Raw genomic sequence first — 18741 nt, 5'->3', positions numbered from 1 at the left:
TTGGTTCTTTTTTAAGGATTTTGATTCCTGGTAGAAATACTTTTTTAAAAAGATTTTATTTATTTATTAGAGAGGGAGAGAGACCATGATCAGGGCAAGGGGCAGAGGGAGAGTGAGAGGGAGAAGCAGACTCCCCACTGAGCAGGGAGCCTGACACGGGGCTCGATCCTAGGACCCCGAGATCAGGACCTGAGCTGAAGGCAGATGTTTCACCGACTGAGCCACCTAGGCGTGCCGATTCTTTGTAAAAATACTTTGAATCAACTAATGATTTAACCAAGTCTTTCAGGGTTCTAGTCCTATGGTTTGGGAGCCCTGCCCACCGTCACTCTTGGTGCCGCATTTCCTCATGTATTCTGTAGTGTCCGCGTGGGTTCACATTTATTGGGAATTACTGGTCCTGCAGCAGCTTTCGTGGCCTGAGGTGGGAGCACTCCCTCCTGGAAGAGTTTTGCATTTGTTTCCACCAGGACCATGAGGGGCATCCGTGGCCTGAGCTGAATTTTAGTTTCAGGGTCTCCCATTTTGAGGGTATTATAAAATCGAACTTGCTATTTGCATTGAGGTACGGGTTTTGGAGTCTCAGAGATTTTCCGCCTACCACTTGGAGTCAAGGCAAAACCAGCTAAGCTTCTGGGCAGACCCCACAGCACCCACGACACGGGCTGGGTTTCCTACAAATTTCCTGCATGACAAGAAATGGCAACCGAAATTTCTAAAAGCACCACGTCATAAGACTGTGAGCCCCTTGGGTGCACTCGTGCACACGGGAGGAGTCACGCGCACAGCAAGGGCAACCTGCTCACTCACTCCACGTGACCGCTCTGTTGGTTACTCACCCATCGGCGTCTGAGTGTGAAGAGCAGAGTTGAAGAGGAACTGGACCCTCCCAGGCCCCATCCTCCAGCTTTTTCTTTTTTCCTTTCCTCTTTCTTCTTCCCCATCTAAGTGGCCACACTCCCGTTTCCGCGGGGCCGGGTGGGTTGGACAGTCACTGGTCTGATAGTAACCGTATTTAAAATAGATTGGAAAAAAATCTCTTTTCACAAGCAGGGGCAAAACATAATAAACCAAGTAGCATTCTCATTATAACAAAATTCCATCACAGCAGGGCAGGGTTTGCTCCTGTGGTCGCGGTGGGCCCCTCCTAGGGCCTAGGCCGCTGGGAGCCCCAGATGTTGGATAACGAAGGCTCTGTTCCCTCCCTGCCCAGTGCCCGGCCAGGGACGGCCCTGAGTCTCCTCAAAGGCTCTGCAGCCATTCCCTAGCAGGCCCTGGGGCTCCTCCCATCTCTGCCCCAGAGTTCAGGGCCCCCACAGCCCTTTCCTGTCCCAAAGGATTCAGCTGCAACCTCTGGAAAGGGTGATTGGAAAGGGCCCCTAACCAGCTAACCAGGACCTTCAAACCAGAGGCTGGTCCTGTCCCCCCCGGAGAGTCCAGAACTTGGGTACAGAAGTAGTGCTTTTCCAGAGCGAAGGAGGAAGCACGATTCTGTGTCCTTGGCCGTGAGTCGGCGCAGGAAGAGACAGGCAGGGGCCATGAGGTTATCTTGCCTTTCTGATTGCATCACGGAGTGCATGGATGTTTTTTCCGCTCTTACCTTGCTTCATGCCTCCGCAGCGTTTCACATTGCCAACACTTCTTCTTCCTCCCAGAGGGCTCTTCTTTGCACCGGGTCTGCCTTTCCCCGCACACCTTCTCCTTCCCCTTGGGGCTCCTTTGCAGGCTGCCTGTGTGCTCCTCTGGGTTCTGTCTGGAGCCATCTGTCCACCCCCATGGTGTCCATGGCCTGTGACTGTGGATCTCCACACATGTGCTCCGCTGGGTTCAAGGCGGCTCCTCCTGACACCGCCACCTGGATGGCCCCTGGGATTTCTGACTCAACCTGTCCTGAAACCTGCACCTGAAGCCAGTGCTTTGCATCCCCCTGGGCTGGGGCCCTAGCTTTGCCCTCCCTGCTTCCCTCACTCCCTCAGTCCAAGTTCTGATGAGTCCCTGTCCCCTGTAGCTTTCAGATCCATTCACTTGTCTCCACCCAGAGATTTTTACCTTGGCAGAGGCCTCTGCTGTGTCCCAGAAGGAGCACAGCCCAGCCTTCACCTTGGGGCTCCAACTCCATTCCTGCCTTCCTCTAGAGGCCAATTAGCCGTCCTGGCTTCAAACATCCCACCCCACTGGCCGCACCCCTCAGTGCTCTGTGCGAGGCCCGGCCTCATCTGCCCTCCACCCACCAGCTTGCAGTCCTGTCTGTTCCCACTTTCTTCTCGCCTTCTGCGTACAAAACCACTTATGGTTCCGTGAAGTTGCCTCCGTGTTTTTTTTTTTTTTTAATTTTATTTATTTATTTGACAGAGAGAGACACAGCGAGGGAGGGAGCACAAGCAGGGTGGGTGGAGGAGGGAGAAGCATTCTTCCGGCAGAGCAGGGAGCCCGATGTGGGGCTCGATCCCAGGACCCTGGGCTCATGACCTGAGCCGAAGGCAGATGCTTAACGACTGAGCCACCGAGGCGCCCCTGCCGCCGTGTTTTCTCACACACCGTTTCCACCAAAATTCCTCCCACGTGTATGCACTTGTCCTTGTATTTTCTCCTTGTAGGACCACCACCTCCCACTCCAAACTGGATCACTCAGAAAGATGCCTGGCATGGCTGTATTTTAAGGGCACCTTGCCAGTGGAGATGGGGGTCGGAGGGTATGGCATTCTGGCCCCTGGTGGGACTCGTGGTGGGCGTGTCCTGCATCGTCAGGCGTGGGAGGGCCATGGAAGCAGAGGAGTGGCATGAATGAGGATGAAGAAATTGTGTCTGGACAGCCAGTCTCCTGCAGCCATGTGAGGGATCTGGAATGTTCCACAAGTAAGCTGCAGCAATCTGGGAGGGCCCAGGACCAGCCCCCTACAGGCCTCAGACTCCTTTTTTTTTTTCGAGAGAGAGCGAGAATGAGCAGAGAGGGGCAGAGGGAGAAGGAGAGAGAGAATCCCAAGCAGATTCCGCACTGAGCGCAGAGCCTGATGCGGGGCTCGATCTCACGACCCTGAGATCAGGACCTGAGCCAAAATCAAGAGTCGATGCTTAACTGACTGAGCCTCCCAGGCTCCCCCCCAGATTCCTCTTGCTGAGGCTTCAGGCAAGGCAGAAACACCACATAGGGTTTCTAACCGTGGCAACTGTCCATATTTGGATCGGATAAGCTTTTGCTGTGGGGGATTGTCCCGTGCGTCGTAGAATGTGGAACAGCGTCGTTGGCCTCTTCCCAGGTGGTGACAACCAAAATACGGCCAGACCTTGCCGGACGGCCCCTGGAGGAGAAGCATGCTCTGGTGGATAACTGCTGCACCTGAAGAATCAACCGTGGGAGTTGGGGGACCGGGAGAAATGAGCCCTGTACCTCCTGAATTTGGCTCCTGAGTCCCGGGATGGGACCCAAGATGCTAGGAAGGGGGGGGAATAGAAGTCTGGGCTCTAAGACAAGTGCAGCTCAGAGTGAGGGAGCGTTTGTTTGGCTAGAGACTAGCTTCCTCTGTGCTTCCGAGTATGGGCCTGGTGGAGATGGGAGGCATCAGACGGCTCCTCCTGCTTCTGGCTGAAGCTCTGGGCTGGGGGCCAGCCTGGCGCAGGGGGCGCCCCTCACTCTCATGGGGACCCTCCGTTTCCCTGGCTCCCGTCGCTCCTTGAAGACAAGACTTGGGCCATGCTGGGCTCCAGCCCCAGCACACCAGCTTCTCAATGAACATTAGGTAAATCACTGAATAACTTAACATGCCAGTCCCAAATTAGTGACACTTTCCACCGCCATCTGTTAGTTAACTCTGTGCGGGGTGAAGGAGGGAGTGGAGTTTTTGATCGAGGAGGAATACCATGAGACGGGCAAAGGGGTTCATCTTCCAAAAGGAGGATTCTTTTGTAATTGTCTTAAGGCCCCTTGAGAAAGCAATTTCCAAGGGGGTAGACAAACACCTAGTAGAAGAAAGGGCTGGTGTCTTGGCTCGGGCTGCTGTATCGAATTACCACAGACCTGGGTGGGGGGCGGGGTGGGGGGGCTTAAAGAACAGACGTGTGCTTCTCAGACTTCTGGAGGCTGGAAGTCCAAGATCAAGCGGCAGGCAGATGTGGCATCTGGTGGGAGCCCACTTCCTGGTTTGCAGATGGCCATGTTCTCATTTTGTCTTCACAGGGGGCAGGGCAGAGAGAAGGAGCGTGCACTCGTGTCTCTCCTTACAAGGGCATCGGCCCCATTTGTGAGGTTCCACCCTCATGATCTCATCACCCCCAAAGCCCCCTTCCCCCAACCCCATCACATGGGGCATTAGGATTTCAACACACAAATTTGGGGGGGAGGCCAACACACATTCAAGCTACAAAAGCTGGCAAACAATCTGTGCATGAAAACCCATCAACTCATCTAGAAAAAGAAAGGGGCAGCTGAAAAGGATGAAGTGGAGAACTCTTTCTTGCTGAGTGTGGGAGAAGGGGGGCTTTAAGTCTGTACTAGTGAGGGCTCAGCTCGTCTAGTCGTGATGGGGAGAGCCGGAACATTGTTGGGGTTGATCATAGGACAGAAGGAATCACTGGATGTTTTCCCCAGGGAAAGATGGGACCCCAGGCAGCTCTGCCTTGGGACATACATCTCCCCAGGCGATCCTAAGGCCTCCCTCCAGGGCACTGCTGGCCACTGTGGGGTGCATTCATGGTCATCACTTTTGGGAACAAGAATCTGATTGACTCACCCTGAGCAGCACACCCCTGCACTTTGTGGTTGGCAGTCAGCCTCTAATTTGTGACCAGTGGGGGACTCGAGCAGCTCTGACTGACAGTCCCTGACCCACCGATCGATGTTCTCATCACGGAAGCAGGGGCAGAGTGCCCCATGTGGAGCAATGGAAGGACTCGCCCCACGCATGGAGGGGCCACCCCAAGGAAGGAAACACATTAAATGACACCCGGGGATCTAGTCCTTTAACTGGAAATATAGAAGTAGGGCCAAACGGGGGGGGGGAGCCTAAAATAGTATAAAAATGGCATTTTAAGTTAGTAGGAAAATTATTTCATAAATGGTCTTGGGATGGTCGTGTGCCATCTGGAGAAAACCTTGGGATTCCCACTTCACTCTGCATTCCTAGATGAATTCCAGAAAGAGCAATACAAATGATAAAAACAAAACAAAACAAAACAAAAAACGAAGCCATAACAGCATTAGAAATAAAAAATGGGAGATTTTTGCAATCTCAGGATGGGAAAGGCTTTTCCAAGCATGTCATAAAATCCAGAAACCAAAGAAAAAGTTACTAAGTTCACTTGCATAAAAATAAAATCTGCATGGTGGACGACAGCTAAAATTCACCGAGTGGTTGTCATGCAATGGTTGCCACATGCCAGGTCATATATTAGTTCATTTACTCCCTGGAACAATCAATGAGGTTGGTGTTATTACCCCCATTCCACAGATGGGGAGAGTGAGGCACAGAGAGCTTAAGAAGCTTGCCCAAGAGTGTAAAAACCCCAAGGTGTGGTATATAATACTGGCATTGGTGTAAACACGGGGGATAAGGGTAGAGACGTGATCTTGCTTATATACGCAGGAAATCTCTCCCAAATGATAAGACAGTGGTAACCTTATTGCCTCCGGGATGGATGACCGAGTAGCGGGAAGCAGGGGCGGTACTCCCTTTGGTACAAACAAGCTGAAAGCCAAAGTGGAGACGGGGAAACTACAAAACCAGCCCCAAGAATTCAAAGAGGCAGCTGGTGTCTTGTGCAGCAGACACGGCCCTCTCCCCGGCCTTGGAGGACCCCGCCTCGGGGCAGCGGTGCTGGTGCGGGGACAAGGAACGAGAACGTTCTGTTCTGCATAAGCCGTTTAAGGAGGCATGGAACCAAGAAGCGGTTGTAGCTACGCTTTCTTTACAAAAATGGTCAGTTAAAGCACTGACTGTCTGTCTGTCCCACTCATCTGTGCTGGGCCACTTTAGGAACCTGGATGGTACCTAGTCCTGGGTCACCTGCTGGCGCCTGCGTAGTTGCCCCTCCTAGGCTCCACCCGCGGAGCTTCCAAACAACCCTCACTCCGGGGCACAGCGCCCCCTGCGAGCTCCCTTACCCGACGCCCCCTGTCGGTCATGCATAGGCCCTCCGTAAATGTTTGTTGAATGAATGAATGAATGAGTGAATGTCTGCTCAAATTGGGCTGCACACGGTCAACGCACAAGTGAACTGTGTTCCCGCCTTGCTTCTCCGGGTGTGTCAGCTTCTGTCGGAATTCCAGACAGGGGGAGGCGGCGGGGAGTTGGCCTGCCGCCCCCCACCTCCCGGTTTGCTTAGAGCTGCAGGGTCCGCATCAGCCAGAATTACATTCTCAGGTTAATCCCCGCCCCTGAAAGCCTTTCCCAAGACCCTACGCAGGGTCAGACGGATTGAACACAACGCCATAAGGTTGGGAGGCCCTTTCCATCTATTGCTGTCAATCCACGGTGTTTGATTTCACACCCAAGAGCCCTCCCAGGTCCCCAGTAGCCTCCATTCCACTGCAGAAGGGGAGCTGCGTTGCCCACCACACTGAAGAGCATTCTTTGGGCGAGCGCAATTCTAATCTAAAGAGGAAATAGCCATTATTAGGAAAGTAGCTAACAGCTACCAGAACTCCAATGTGCCAGGCACTGCATTCAGCCAACACGCGATCTCTCATTTCATCCTTCACACAAACGTATGAGCTAGTAGGTATTACTCTCTGCCCCATCTCACAGATGAGGAAACTGAGTCTAGAAGCATTGAGCAACTTGCCTAGGAATCCCTGATGCCACAATCCAAGTTATACTGACATTTCTTGACTACTTATTGTATGCAAGCCCTGCGCTGTCCATTGAGACATGCATCGGATGTTTTAAAATTAATTAAAATGAAATAAAATAAAAAACCCAGCTATAGAGTCACATTAGCCACATTTTGCACTGGTCTGGTGGCCATTGTACTGGACAGTGCATCTCCATCAGTACAGAAAGTTCTTCTGAACAGGGCTGGTTTAGATACTCCATCCCAACCTAGTTATCAGGCAGATATTATCCCAAGTCACTGGAAGGGACTCTGAGGTCCCGACACAGACGCTGAGTCATTTCCCCAAGCTCCCTCGGCCTCAAGCCTGGACCTCAAGCAGGCTCTACTTTCCACCCTGTAGAAAGGAGTGACATAACCAATCAACAGAGAGTCCTGATTTGATGATCTGTTAGAAAAAAAAAAATCATAATTTTCTTAAAAGGGATTTTTGAAGAATATTAGCTAGTGGAAATAAACCAAAATACAGGCATTTTATTTATTTATTTTTTAAGATTTTATTTATTTATTTGAGAGAGAGAGAGAGCAAACACAAGCAGGGGGGAGAGGCAGAGGGAGAGAGAGAAGCAGGCTCCTTGTGAGCAGGGAGCCTAATGCGGGGCTCAATCCCAGGACCCTGGGATCATGACCTGAGTTAAAGGCAAACGCTTAACCAACTGAGCCACCCAGGCACCCACATACAGACATTTTAGAGTAAATATGGGCAATTGCTGTTTTAAAACTACCTTGTTGCTTTCTCTGCAGATTTATCATTGCGTCATCCAGGGCTGACACAGATTTCCAGCATTTTCCAGGTCTTTGGGATTAAGGCTTTACTGGACACAGTTAAAGGGATGGCTCCCTGGAGGGATGAGGAAATGGGGAAAGAGGAGAATTCTTTTGCCAACATAAGCAAAATCAATATTCACTTGTAAAACATCTCAAACAGACCTTTTCTACTTATTTCTACTTATTCTGTCTTGAATTTGAAGCCACCAAGCCCCGTGCAGGCGCCACACAACCCATCTTTATTTACTTTTCACTTGGAATGGACGGGCTGAAACATAATCCAAAACCAGAAACGAAAGCAAGATGCTTGGAGCCTCCAATACAAAGATTTTATATTGCGAATTAGGTCTAGATCCACATGCTTTAAAGATCGGCTTGTGGGAAGACAGAGTTAATGTTCTGTTGTGAAAATCGAGGAGTTGAATCCAGACCCTCCCTGGCCCACGTGTCACTCACGGAAGGATCCTCCACAGACAGCAGCCTCCCTCTAGCACGCTCGGTTTGATGGGCTTTAAGCAGTGGTTTCCAAAGCTGGCTATACTTAGAATCGCCGGGAGCTTCTGCAGACCTAGCAAATCAGAATCCCAGGGGTGGGACCAGGTGTCCCTATTTGTAAGACCACCCAGGTAACTCCAACGAGCAGCTAAGGTTAAGCCAGGGGCCAGGAGAGCCAGCTCTCCATCATTAACATGGGTGCTGACGGGCAAGGCCCCCACCTGCTCTCCTCAATGGCACGTCGCTGGCTGCCCAAGTTTGACGGGGAAACCCCAAGAGAACTGAAACCACCCTGATGCTCTGAGGTCAGAACATCTGGCCCCGGGGGGTGGGCTCTGTTTTCCTCCATAGAGTGAGGGGTGGGGCTGACTGGTCCTCAACAACCTTTCTGTTTTCAGATGATGTGATACCAGCAGAGGGATCTGGATGAGGTGAAGTCAGCAATGGAGAAAGGGAATTGTGAATAAAAAAAAAAAAAAAAAGCCACCCAAACCGGCGATAATTTTTTTTTTAAATATTTTATTTATTTATTTGACAGAGAGAGACACCGCGAGAGAGGGAACACAAGCAGGAGGAGTGGGAGAGGGAGAAGTAGGCTTCCCGCTGAGCGGGGAGCCCGGCGTGGGACTCGATCTCAGGACCCTGGGATCATGACCTGAGCTAAAGGCAGAAGCTTAACGACTGAGCCACCCAGGCGCCCCCTGGCGATCATAATTGATTGCTTCAAACACTGGGTACCTGAGACCATTGCTGGATATACAAGAGAGACATAGGGGAGGGGCTTGTGACGTTTTTATGGCCTGTGAAAAATACTTTGTCACAAAACCTTTTGTGACCTTGCTGCAAGGCTGTGGGTTCAGTGATCTGCAGGGATGGGCCCTGGGTTGCTGGCACCTTCATTTCCACTGCAGGATCGTCCACGGGCGCTCCTCTTGTTCTTCAGAAACAGAAAGAGTCGAGCATTATCTACCCTGAGCTGCTGTGGAAACACCTCTTATCCAGAACAGGAATGGTACCAGCAGAAGCAAAAACACTAAACCGTCCCCGGCTCTTCCGGCTCTGGGGTCCAGGCTCAGCTGGGGACGCCCTTGTTGGTTACCAAAGTGGCCACAGGGAGGCAGTGTAGCCCAGGGTTCTTACTGGCTCTGAAGGCCCGCCCATTGGATTCCAGTTTGAAAAGACTTTATTTAATCAAGTGTTTAAAAAACTGGGTACCAACCATAAGAAAAAGAAACAAAACCAAGCTCCTGACACAGGACGGAACCACAATGACGCAGAACTTATGACCAAACTAAAGTAGTAATAATATGGAGCCAAATAGAAGTTAGGACTTGTAAAAATGCTTCTAGAAAAGACTGAAGGCAAATAGGAAATACGGCACCATATGCAGAAAAATAACTTGATTTCATGATAACAGTGGGAAGGCCAATACACTTTACTTGTGTTGCATGTGTTTATTTTTTTATTTTTTTAAAGATTTTATTTATTTGTCAGAGAGAGAGAGAGCACAAGGGGGAGGGGAGCGGCAGGCAGAGGGAGAAGCAGGCTCCCCGCTGAGCAGGGAACCCAACGTGGAACTTGATCCCAGGACACTGGGATCATGACCTGAGTCGGAGGCAGATCCTTAACCGACTGAGCCACCCGGGTGTTGCAGGTGTTTAAACTAGAACCTTGAAATACAAGTGTGAGCAGAATCCTAATTTATGAATTTTCACATTTTCCCTCCCTGCTAAGGACGTTCACTTTACTCGGACTTTATCCATGGCACATACATAACCCCTTCCATGTCAGAGGCCTCCAGGCTGGGGGTAGGGTACCTTTGACCAGGACATGGTGAGTGGAGTCAGAACCCGAAGCTCACTATGAGTCCAAACTTGTTTGTCGGTCTCGGGGCTGGGGCGGAAGAGGGCTGGGCAGTGGAGGGCCCTGCAAAGTGAGGAGTGCAGGGATGATGGGAGGGTGCCCTAGACCCTTCCTCTGCTCAGACTCAGCCCCCTTCTGCCCTTCCTTGGGTCATGCCTCCTCTTGACTCGTGGGTGGAAGGCGGTCCTTCAGGCTGTTAGGGAAAAGCCATTGTATGAGCCAGCTCCGGCTGTCCTTATCTTCTGCTCCTTCCACGGACCTCCAGGTAGGATGATGACCTGCTCCGGAAGGTGAGAACCTGAAAACCAGCCAGCCCCAAGCCGTGGATGTGACCCGGACCCGTCACCTCTTCTTGGAGCACCTGTCCTCTCTGCGGATAAGAGACACATGCCCAGAAATCCAAATGTCAGTGACACCACCATTGTCACCACTGCGGTTATAGACAAGTGTTTGGAAGGGATTTGAAATGAAAGAAAACCAACCTCATGAGGAGCCTTCTTCATGCATCATGTGTCTGCAACTTAGGATGACAGAAATGACCAACCTGTGACCTTAGGCCTTCTTCACTGTCAAACACGGATGGCTGGCATGGGCTTAAACACACATCGATTTTCTGTGTTTTAGAAATGTGTCAGGTCTTTGGCTCTGGTAGTAGAATTAAATTAGAAATTTAAAGGTTTCCAGTGTCCATTGCTCAGAAATGCTACCCTGAGAGACCGCATCTTCAAACACATTATTCTGGCAATTTGACCCAGAGAGGGGGGCAACTTTTACAAATATTTAAAAAGAAGTGTGATTCTCTCTGTGTGTGTGAGGGTGTATGTATGGAATTTTCCAAAACCAGCTACTTTCAAAGGGCTTTTGCAGTCTCGTATGCTAGTCTCTAAATGGGCACTTGACTGAAAGAACAAGAATACAATCAATTATTTTAGAGGGCGGTTTTTATTGGGTAAGGATTTTCTTCCAAGCAATTTGTAACTTTCCACTGACGTAAGATTCTCACATATATAGGATATATATATATATATATACACACATACACAAAGATACCAGAATGTCTTTGAGTTGACTCAGAGGCTAGGGTCATAGGATACTGATAGCCTTGTGACAACCTTCAGAGCATTTCTGGGTGCTTCCCGTTGCCGCCCATGCTCTCAAGTCTCGTCTTTCAGAGCTTGAGAAAAATCCGTAGCACCTCTTACTATTCTGACACCTTACCCTCTCGAGCGACTCTCCCTTCTTTACGTTCCATCACCCGATCTTTCCCGAATGGTCTTAGCTACTCCCCAGATTCAAAACCATCTCAGGCAGGTACAGAATAATAAAAGTAGCAACTGCAGAACACGAAGTCATGACTCTTTCCTGAAAAGATCCCTTAGTGTTTGGGGACGATGTGTCTGTAGAAGGCAGCTGGAAGGAGTGGCTAAAGCCACCACACTCAGCCTGAAACACAAAGGTCCGTAAATCATGCTTTTTGTGGCTGATCAAGCTGTGGGCGGCCTGTTTCCAAATGAATCTGTCCCTTCTACCTTCTGCCTACAGAGAGTTGAATCCAGAAGACAATGTTTAAGCCGTGGTGTGCCCCGGGAGGGCAGAAATTTACTCATTCGGGCTTCCCTCCCTGCCCCGGGGTCTCTTAGCTCAATGCTTAGAAAGCTCCGCGCGTTCATTAACTATGTAATCAGTCCTCACCTGGATGTGTTCCTGGACAGTCTCTGCTCTGACTTTGACAGGTGGTGCTGTGCACGCTCTCCATGGTCCAGGCTCACCTTGCCTTCCCCAGCCAGCACCCGTCCTCCCACAGCTGCCGAGCCACTCCACGGGTGTGGGGTCTGCAGCTTGGAGCTCAGCCTCCCTCTCCTCTCCCAGCAGAGGATCCCCTTCTCACTGAAGAAGCTCTCCCAGTTCTCACCTGGTCCTGAACATCTGTGGAACTTACCAACCACACCTTGGAGGGCAGATCACACTTGGAAGATGTAGTTTCTGAACCGATCACGACAAGGACCTGCTTCAAACACATTTGCAACCTGCCCTTGTTGCCTCCAGCAGGTAAGAAACTCTACAATATGTTTATTGATTAATTTTGGTATTCCCATTCAGGTTAACCAAACTCAAGAATCAGCAGTTCTCCGAGGATTCTTTTTTTTTTTTTTTTTTAATAATGAACTTCTGCATTGAAGGGAGAGTGTGTCAATAACTTGATGTGCATGGAGCAGAGATGAGAGGGTTGTTATATCATCCGCATATATTGATTTGGCTCTCCGGAAGTGATGGCCTCAAATGATCTAATATACTTAAAAGAGGTGCCAGATGGATGGGTGAATCGTAGACCCTCTATGACAGTGACTTCCTTTTCAAAAGAACCACTCCCACCCCTAGGCTGTGTACAAAGACCCAGTCCAGGTCATAAGCCGACAGAGATCTCCTGCTCCCCAGTGGATCGAGTGTAAACCGAGCTTGCTCTGTCGGAGACATCTCCCAGGAAGACGGGGCAGCGTTTGCAGAAGCGTCTGGCGATGTGCTTTCGGAAAAACTGCAAGAGGTAGTTTCTGAACTTCTCCCCGACGAAGGCGTAGATGATGGGGTTGATGCAACAGTGTGTCATCCCAAGCGTCTCCGTCACCTGCATGGCTTGGTCTAGCCTGTTGGAGCTGCTGCAATTGTTCAGGCCGAAGGACTCCTGGAAGGTGCTCAGGAGAAGCACGATGTTGTAGGGAGCCCAGAAAAGAAAGTAAACAATCATGATCACGAAAATGAGCCTCACGGCCTTGTGCCTCTTCTTTTCGTTTCGGCACCGGAGCAGAGTCTTGAGGATGGCCGAATAGCAGATGACCATGACAAGCAGGGGCAGGACCAGGCCCAAGATGCTCATCTTCAACGTCAGGAAGTTCTTCCAGAAACGGTACTGACTGGGTGGGAAGTGGGGGCTGCAAGTAAAGCGAGACCCCTCTTTTTGGGATCTTGTGAAGATGATCCCAGGGAGAGAGGCGAACACGGCCACCACCCAGGTGACCCCGCTTGTCACCACCCCAAAGGTGACCGTCCGGGCCTTTACGGCAAACACCGCGTGGACAATCGCCAGGTACCTGTCGATGGTCAGGAGGATGATGAAGAAGATGCCAGTGAAGAAGCCTATATAATAGAGCCCTGTCAAAAGCTGACACATCCTATTTCCAAAGACCCACTGGTCTGCAGCGTAGTGGGCCCAGAACGGGATGGTGAAAAGGAAGAGCAGGTCGGAGATGGCCAAATTGAGCAGGTAGATGTCCGTCATGCTCTTCAGCCTTTTGCAGTTGATGAGGATGAGGACGACCAGCATGTTACCCACGAAGCCGAAGATGAACACCAGCGAGTAGAGCGGAGGCAGGAGCCCGGCTGCGATCTGTCTCACGTTGGTCTTCTGACAGGGCTCTGATGTCCCATAATCAATGTCATAGTATGGAGTCGACGTTTGATAATTCATTTTGCTCGACCTTGTGAATAAAGAAAAAGTGATCTAAGAAAAAGTGATCTTTTATAAAGCCCTAGAATGTACTGAGCAGTCCACCATGAGCACGAACAGTCTCACACCTCCATAGGCTTTCAACATTGGTGCCTTGATTTCTACATTTAACTGAGTTCCCCTGTGTGGCCACACAAGGACTTTGGCAGGAAAGGGCAGGATCAGCGCCAGCGTCTCTGCTCGCTAGACCGAGAGCGTGACTCTCGGGGAAATTCACAAAAGCGTCGTCTGACCCAATAAAATCTGGTGCTCTGTAGCCACTTGGAGCGAAGGCAGCTTTGGTCACAATTTCAAGAAACTGACTCGGGTGCCGTCTATCACTGTTTTACAAACTATGCTGTAGTTGCCCTTCCCTGGGCTGAGCTTACACAGAGCCGCACCCCCCCCCCCCCCCCCCCCCCGCCCCCGAGGGCTAGTAACCCATTAACCATCCCCCAGGGCACTCTGTGGGCCAACCACTGTTCTGAGCTTCACACCCGTTCATTCATTCAATTAATCCTCAAGGTCACCGTAGGAGTCAGGTCATGTTATTGTCCCCATGTTGCAGATGAGAACCTCAAAGCACAGAGAGGATGAGTAACTTGCCCAAAGACACATAAGCTAGGAAGCAACTGATTTCGAAGGCAGGCAGTCTGTGCTCTTCTCCACCTGCTACCCCGGTCTCTCGCTTCTTGGGGCGAGAACTGGAACGTGGCATCGCCAGCCAGGCGCCTCGATATAGTCAGAACGAAATGGGCTGAAACCTGAGTCCCCCGAGAAGGTCACAGGAGCCAGCAGCCAGCTGTAAAATCCAGACTCCCATTATCACATTTGCTCTCACATTGGCTTGCCTGGTCTATTTCAGGTTCATTGCTTGATTGAGAAGTTTCTTTAATTAATCCCTGTGGGCCTCAAGCCCCCTGGACCTCAGATTAGGCAGCTGGGAGGAGCATATAGAAACTTTCATCTTAAATTCTGAGCCAGAACAAGAATCATTACACTAAATGTGCTGTGGAAGTGATATATTAAAGGGAAACTTAATTTGATATTTGTAGTATAATATTAATTTGGACAACATTTAGCTTCCCTCTTTTATGGGGGGAAAAAACAAAGAAACACAAGAGCCACACTTAGATACAACTTCTGCTTGGAGACACATTCAGAGGGCATCCCGTCCCCGGGAGGGTGGGGGTGGATTTCAGTTCTTCTTACCAGAAGATAATCTCTGCCAAGATTTTGGCCAAGAATCATCTCTCTTGAAAAACATTCTTTTGAAAGGTGAAGCTTCTTTCCTTCTTTTTTCTTCCGTCCTTCCTTCCTTCCTTCCTTCCTTCCTTCCTTCCTTCCTTCCTTTCTTTCTTTCAATATTGATCCCTTTACAATCTTTCATTCACAATCGTGTTTTGTATCCTTGATGTTATCACAATCTGAAACTCATTCTAAATTCTAACTCTTTTCTTCTCTCAAAGATTATATTTCAAGATAGTTCTAGGAGCAGCTGGTGTTTATCTAATGGGTTTCCTGTAAGCCTTTTACTCATCACAGAAGCAGAGCTAACTAACAGGCAAAGTGTCTGAAAGGTGACTTACCAGGAGGGTTCTCGTAGGGGGACGGATGTCTCAGCTCCTCTGACCAGCTGAGCTGTGCAAATCAAACATATAGGCAGCATAAAAGTAGGAAATGCACAGTTTCTACTGAAAGGGGGAGGCGGAGTTTTAGTGAATAAGTATATTGCCTGGCCCAAAAAAAAAAAAAAAAAAAAAAAATCAGAGAACAGTTCTTCTTCTTCTTCTTCTTTTTCAATTGAACTTAAAATACGCCAGAGACTAGATGTCTGGCCTGAGAGCTTATTCATGGGTTTCCCTGATTACACTTAGGTCTTTTGTTTTCTGAGCAGAAAACAAAATCTGTTAGAATCTGTTAGAAAATAGGACTGAAGGATATTAGAACTAGAAGATCATTCACGTTGATCAAGTCGAAATCCCTCATTTTGCCGAAAGAAATGGCTGCTTCAGAGGCCAATGATTTATTTGTACAAGACCACAGGGCTTATCAATGGTGAGGCTAAACAGGAGAGATTCTGATTCTCTTACTCTTTGTCCTCAATCAAAGCCACTGAAGCCAACTTGAAATTGAGAGAGGAATACTTCCCATGAACCCTATGGTCCCCTTTTCCCACGTTCCCCCCATCCCTGTGCCCACCCCAGCTCACACCCATACCTCACCCCGCAGTACTCTTTTTCTCTGCAAACGAAAACAACTGATTGTCTAAAGGGCTTTACTTGCAGGTTCACCTGTGAGCTAAACACATTGCCTTGGGGTCGGGTATGTTGTGGGGTCGGGTATGTTGTGGGGCTTGTCATTATGGATTTCCTCCACCTGGTTACTATGTTGCAGCCCTCCAAACCAGCAGGCATTCATGAGCGTCTGCACTGTGCAAGATACATATAGCAGCAGTGATCCTGCAGCTCTGAGAAATTGTCCACATAAAATGAGCAACACTTGACGGCAGAGGGTCAGGTTCAGGAGTATATGACAGTACCATATGCAGCCACAGAGAGCTTTCTTGGTGGTTGGTTACTTATCTAAAAACCTCAACTGTTGACTACTGAGCGGAGAACACAGGGGACAGCACCCTGAGCCTCAAGAGCGCCCTCTGGGGTCTTCCACTTCCTCCACTATAGAATCAGAAGCACCGGCTTGTGGTCTAAGAAAGGGCGGAGACCCCAAACCTGTGGAGGCAGCATCATACAGGGCTAAGCGCGTGGCCTCCGCAGCCAGACAGCCGGAGCTTGAAGCCCCGCCCTACCCTCAGCTTTCCCATCCGTGCAATGCGCTGAATAATGCTTTGTGGGGAGGGGCACAAGAGGCAGCCACACCCAGAATTTAGCACATTATATCCACTCGGGAAACATCAAACTCCTAGTCACTCATTCCGAGATCCTTTCCTAGGGAGAGTTTATTTGATAACATTTTAACGAAATTGGTTCCCGGGGTCCTCGTCTAGAGCAGAGTAGTCTCAGCGGCCTAGAAGCTGCAGGGCTGAAGCTAGGGACCAGTGCTTGGAGAATAGACTAGAAGGAGATGATGGCTGGGACAGCCAGAAAAGCACATAGAAACAGCCCAGCAATCAATAACCACCCAGCCAGGGCCATGCTCTTGTGTCACAACAGAATCCAACAACTGGTAATCACAACCAGGACAGTGAATCATGAAAAAAAAAAAATCTTCAAGTTCATCTTGTGTGTGCAAGTCAGGAGGCGACAATTAATTAAGAACCCGCCTCTGCAGACGTGCTCCAGGGGTAAGTTCCAAGCTTCATCATTTGCCACTTGGCTCTGAAACGAGCTTTTGAAACTCCCCAAGCCTTAGTTTTTCTTATTTGTAAAATGGGGGCAAAAAAAAAAAACAAAAAAACACCCAAATCACAAACCTATTTGATAGGTCTGTGGTCAAGATCAAATGATATAACAAGAATACGGTGCTTCACAGATATCGGCCCTCTGTGGGCTGTGTAAAGAAGGCCTTATATTTCACAAAAATATGGGTTCACAAAATGGGTAGCAAATAAATCAATATAGAATTTTGCAGAAAATAGGTGGCGTCAATAGTTTCGGTCGTCCGAAGAGCAGCCTTGTGTTCACTGGTGGTAATGTGTGGGTGTGTGTGCGTGCGTGCATGTGTGTGTGTGTGTGTAGAACTCTCAGATGCTGCTGGATAAATGTTACATTTCTGTATGTGACCACGGCTGGCTTTTTGCTTTCACCACCGGAGTTGGGGCTTCGCCCTGTGAGGTTCTGCTGTCCATCGTCCGGGCGGCTGAGGATGTGATGGGTCCTCGCCCCCAGAGGGCAGTATGGAGTAGTGGTGCAGCTTTGCAGTCCCAGACGGTGCTGCTGACCCCCCACCCCCCAATGTGTGTCCTTGGCAAGATACTTCCCCTCTCTGAACTTCCCTATCGTCATCTGTTGGGTGATGTGCTAGACCCGGGCATCCGGAAGGCAGCTCCCCCATTCAATACTGGATGACTCTATGGCCAAGCTGGTGTAGACAATACACATTTGGAGGGGAAACAGGGTGAGGATTCCTAGAACATGGAAGCCCAGCTTAGCTGGTGTGTCACCCCTTTTGGGGTTTCTGGGTCCAGAGGGGGATTCAGGTCACCTCTTGGGATGGAGCCTCAGCCGAAGGAGTTACAAGGAAGTGAGGACCCACGGGAACTTCTTCAGCCTGGAATGAAGGAAACATTTCAGTCTGTCATGCCATGACTGAGTTTCATGGTCTCTTTCATGATTCTCTTTGGCCCCCATTTGCAGAGCTCTTGTTCTACTGGGGATGACGTTCAGACTACCCATGAGAAATGATCTTTTGACCTGCTTGTCACTCTAGACTCGATGCCCATATTGGAGGCATCTTGCGCCCGCCCTCCTTTCGGGGAGCTGGCCAGACTTTTAAGTAGCTGCTCAGCATCCAGACATTGAATCCAAGCTGGATGGGTGGCTCGACTCCTGTTGCCCGCTCATCTCTGCACTGTGAATGCAGAGCATCTGCCACGGGCTGGGGAAGACGTTGGTTCCTCTCCTTGGGTTCGGAGGGTCAGCCGCATGAGCACAGCTCCTGCCACCTGCCACACGGCAGCTCTCTCTCTCACACACACACACACACACACACACACACACACACACACACACACACAGAGTTCCAGCCTGACTCTAGGTCAATGCCAGGCAACAGCAGGATGGGCTGTGAACATCTTTTAGTTTTTAAAACCAATGTCTAATAAAACCAACACACACTCATTGTATGGCATTAGGAAAAATAGAAAAATGGAAAGTAGGAAAAAAAATCAGACATATTCTCATGATCTCAAAACAATACTTTTGAACATGGGATGTGCTTCAGTCCAGACTTTTTCCCATGTATACTTTTTGATTGTTTCTGCACGTATACCAGTTCTATATGCTTCTCTCTTTGTTTGTTTGGGTTTTTTTTTTGCTAAAGATTATAGTATAGGGGTGCTTGGGTGGCTCAGTCAGTTGGGTGCCTGCCTTTGGCTCGGGTTGTGATCTTGGGGTCCTGGGATCGAGCTCCGAATCGGGCTCTGCATTCAGTGGGAGTCTGCTTGTCCCTCTCCCTCTGCCCTTCCCCCTCCTCTCAATCTCCCTCTCTCTCAAATAAACAAAATCTTTAAAAAAAGATTACAGTATAGGCATTCCTCCATGTTATTAAAAAGTTCTCTCTATATATAATTCTTACATTGTCATTTTTATGGTTCTTTCTTCTTTCTTTCTTTCTTTCTTTCTTTCTTT

At 49.5% G+C, this 18741-nt stretch overlaps 1 protein-coding gene across 1 annotated transcript; it reads right to left on the bottom strand.

Annotated features, from left to right (window-relative positions):
- Positions 1-10895: 10895 nt before the first annotated feature.
- CCR5 (C-C motif chemokine receptor 5) lies at positions 10896-15103 on the bottom strand. The gene is made up of 2 exons (XM_032412587.1): positions 15022-15103; positions 10896-13424 (listed from the first exon to the last, which is right to left on the bottom strand). Exons 1-2 carry the CDS (start codon positions 15099-15101, stop codon positions 12356-12358), a joined length of 1149 nt encoding a protein of 382 aa, XP_032268478.1. The 5' UTR covers positions 15102-15103; the 3' UTR covers positions 10896-12355.
- Between the last annotated feature and the right edge of the window lie 3638 nt (positions 15104-18741).

This window comes from Phoca vitulina, unplaced genomic scaffold (genome assembly GCF_004348235.1).
Source record: "Phoca vitulina isolate PV1807 unplaced genomic scaffold, GSC_HSeal_1.0 scaffold13, whole genome shotgun sequence".
NCBI classification, from domain to species: Eukaryota; Metazoa; Chordata; class Mammalia; order Carnivora; family Phocidae; genus Phoca; species Phoca vitulina.
Note: the sequence above shows the minus strand (reverse complement) of the source record. Positions and strands in the feature narration are given on the sequence as shown.

Excerpts from the sequence above, each read along its gene's own strand:
- CCR5 (XM_032412587.1), bottom strand. The coding sequence starts at position 15,101 with ATGCTGCCTATATGTTTGATTTGCACAGCTCAGCTGGTCAGAGGAGCT. Across the intron at positions 13,425-15,021 it reads CCCCTACGAGAACCCTCCTG|GTCGAGCAAAATGAATTATC; the intron begins GTAAGTCACCTT and ends TTTATTCACAAG.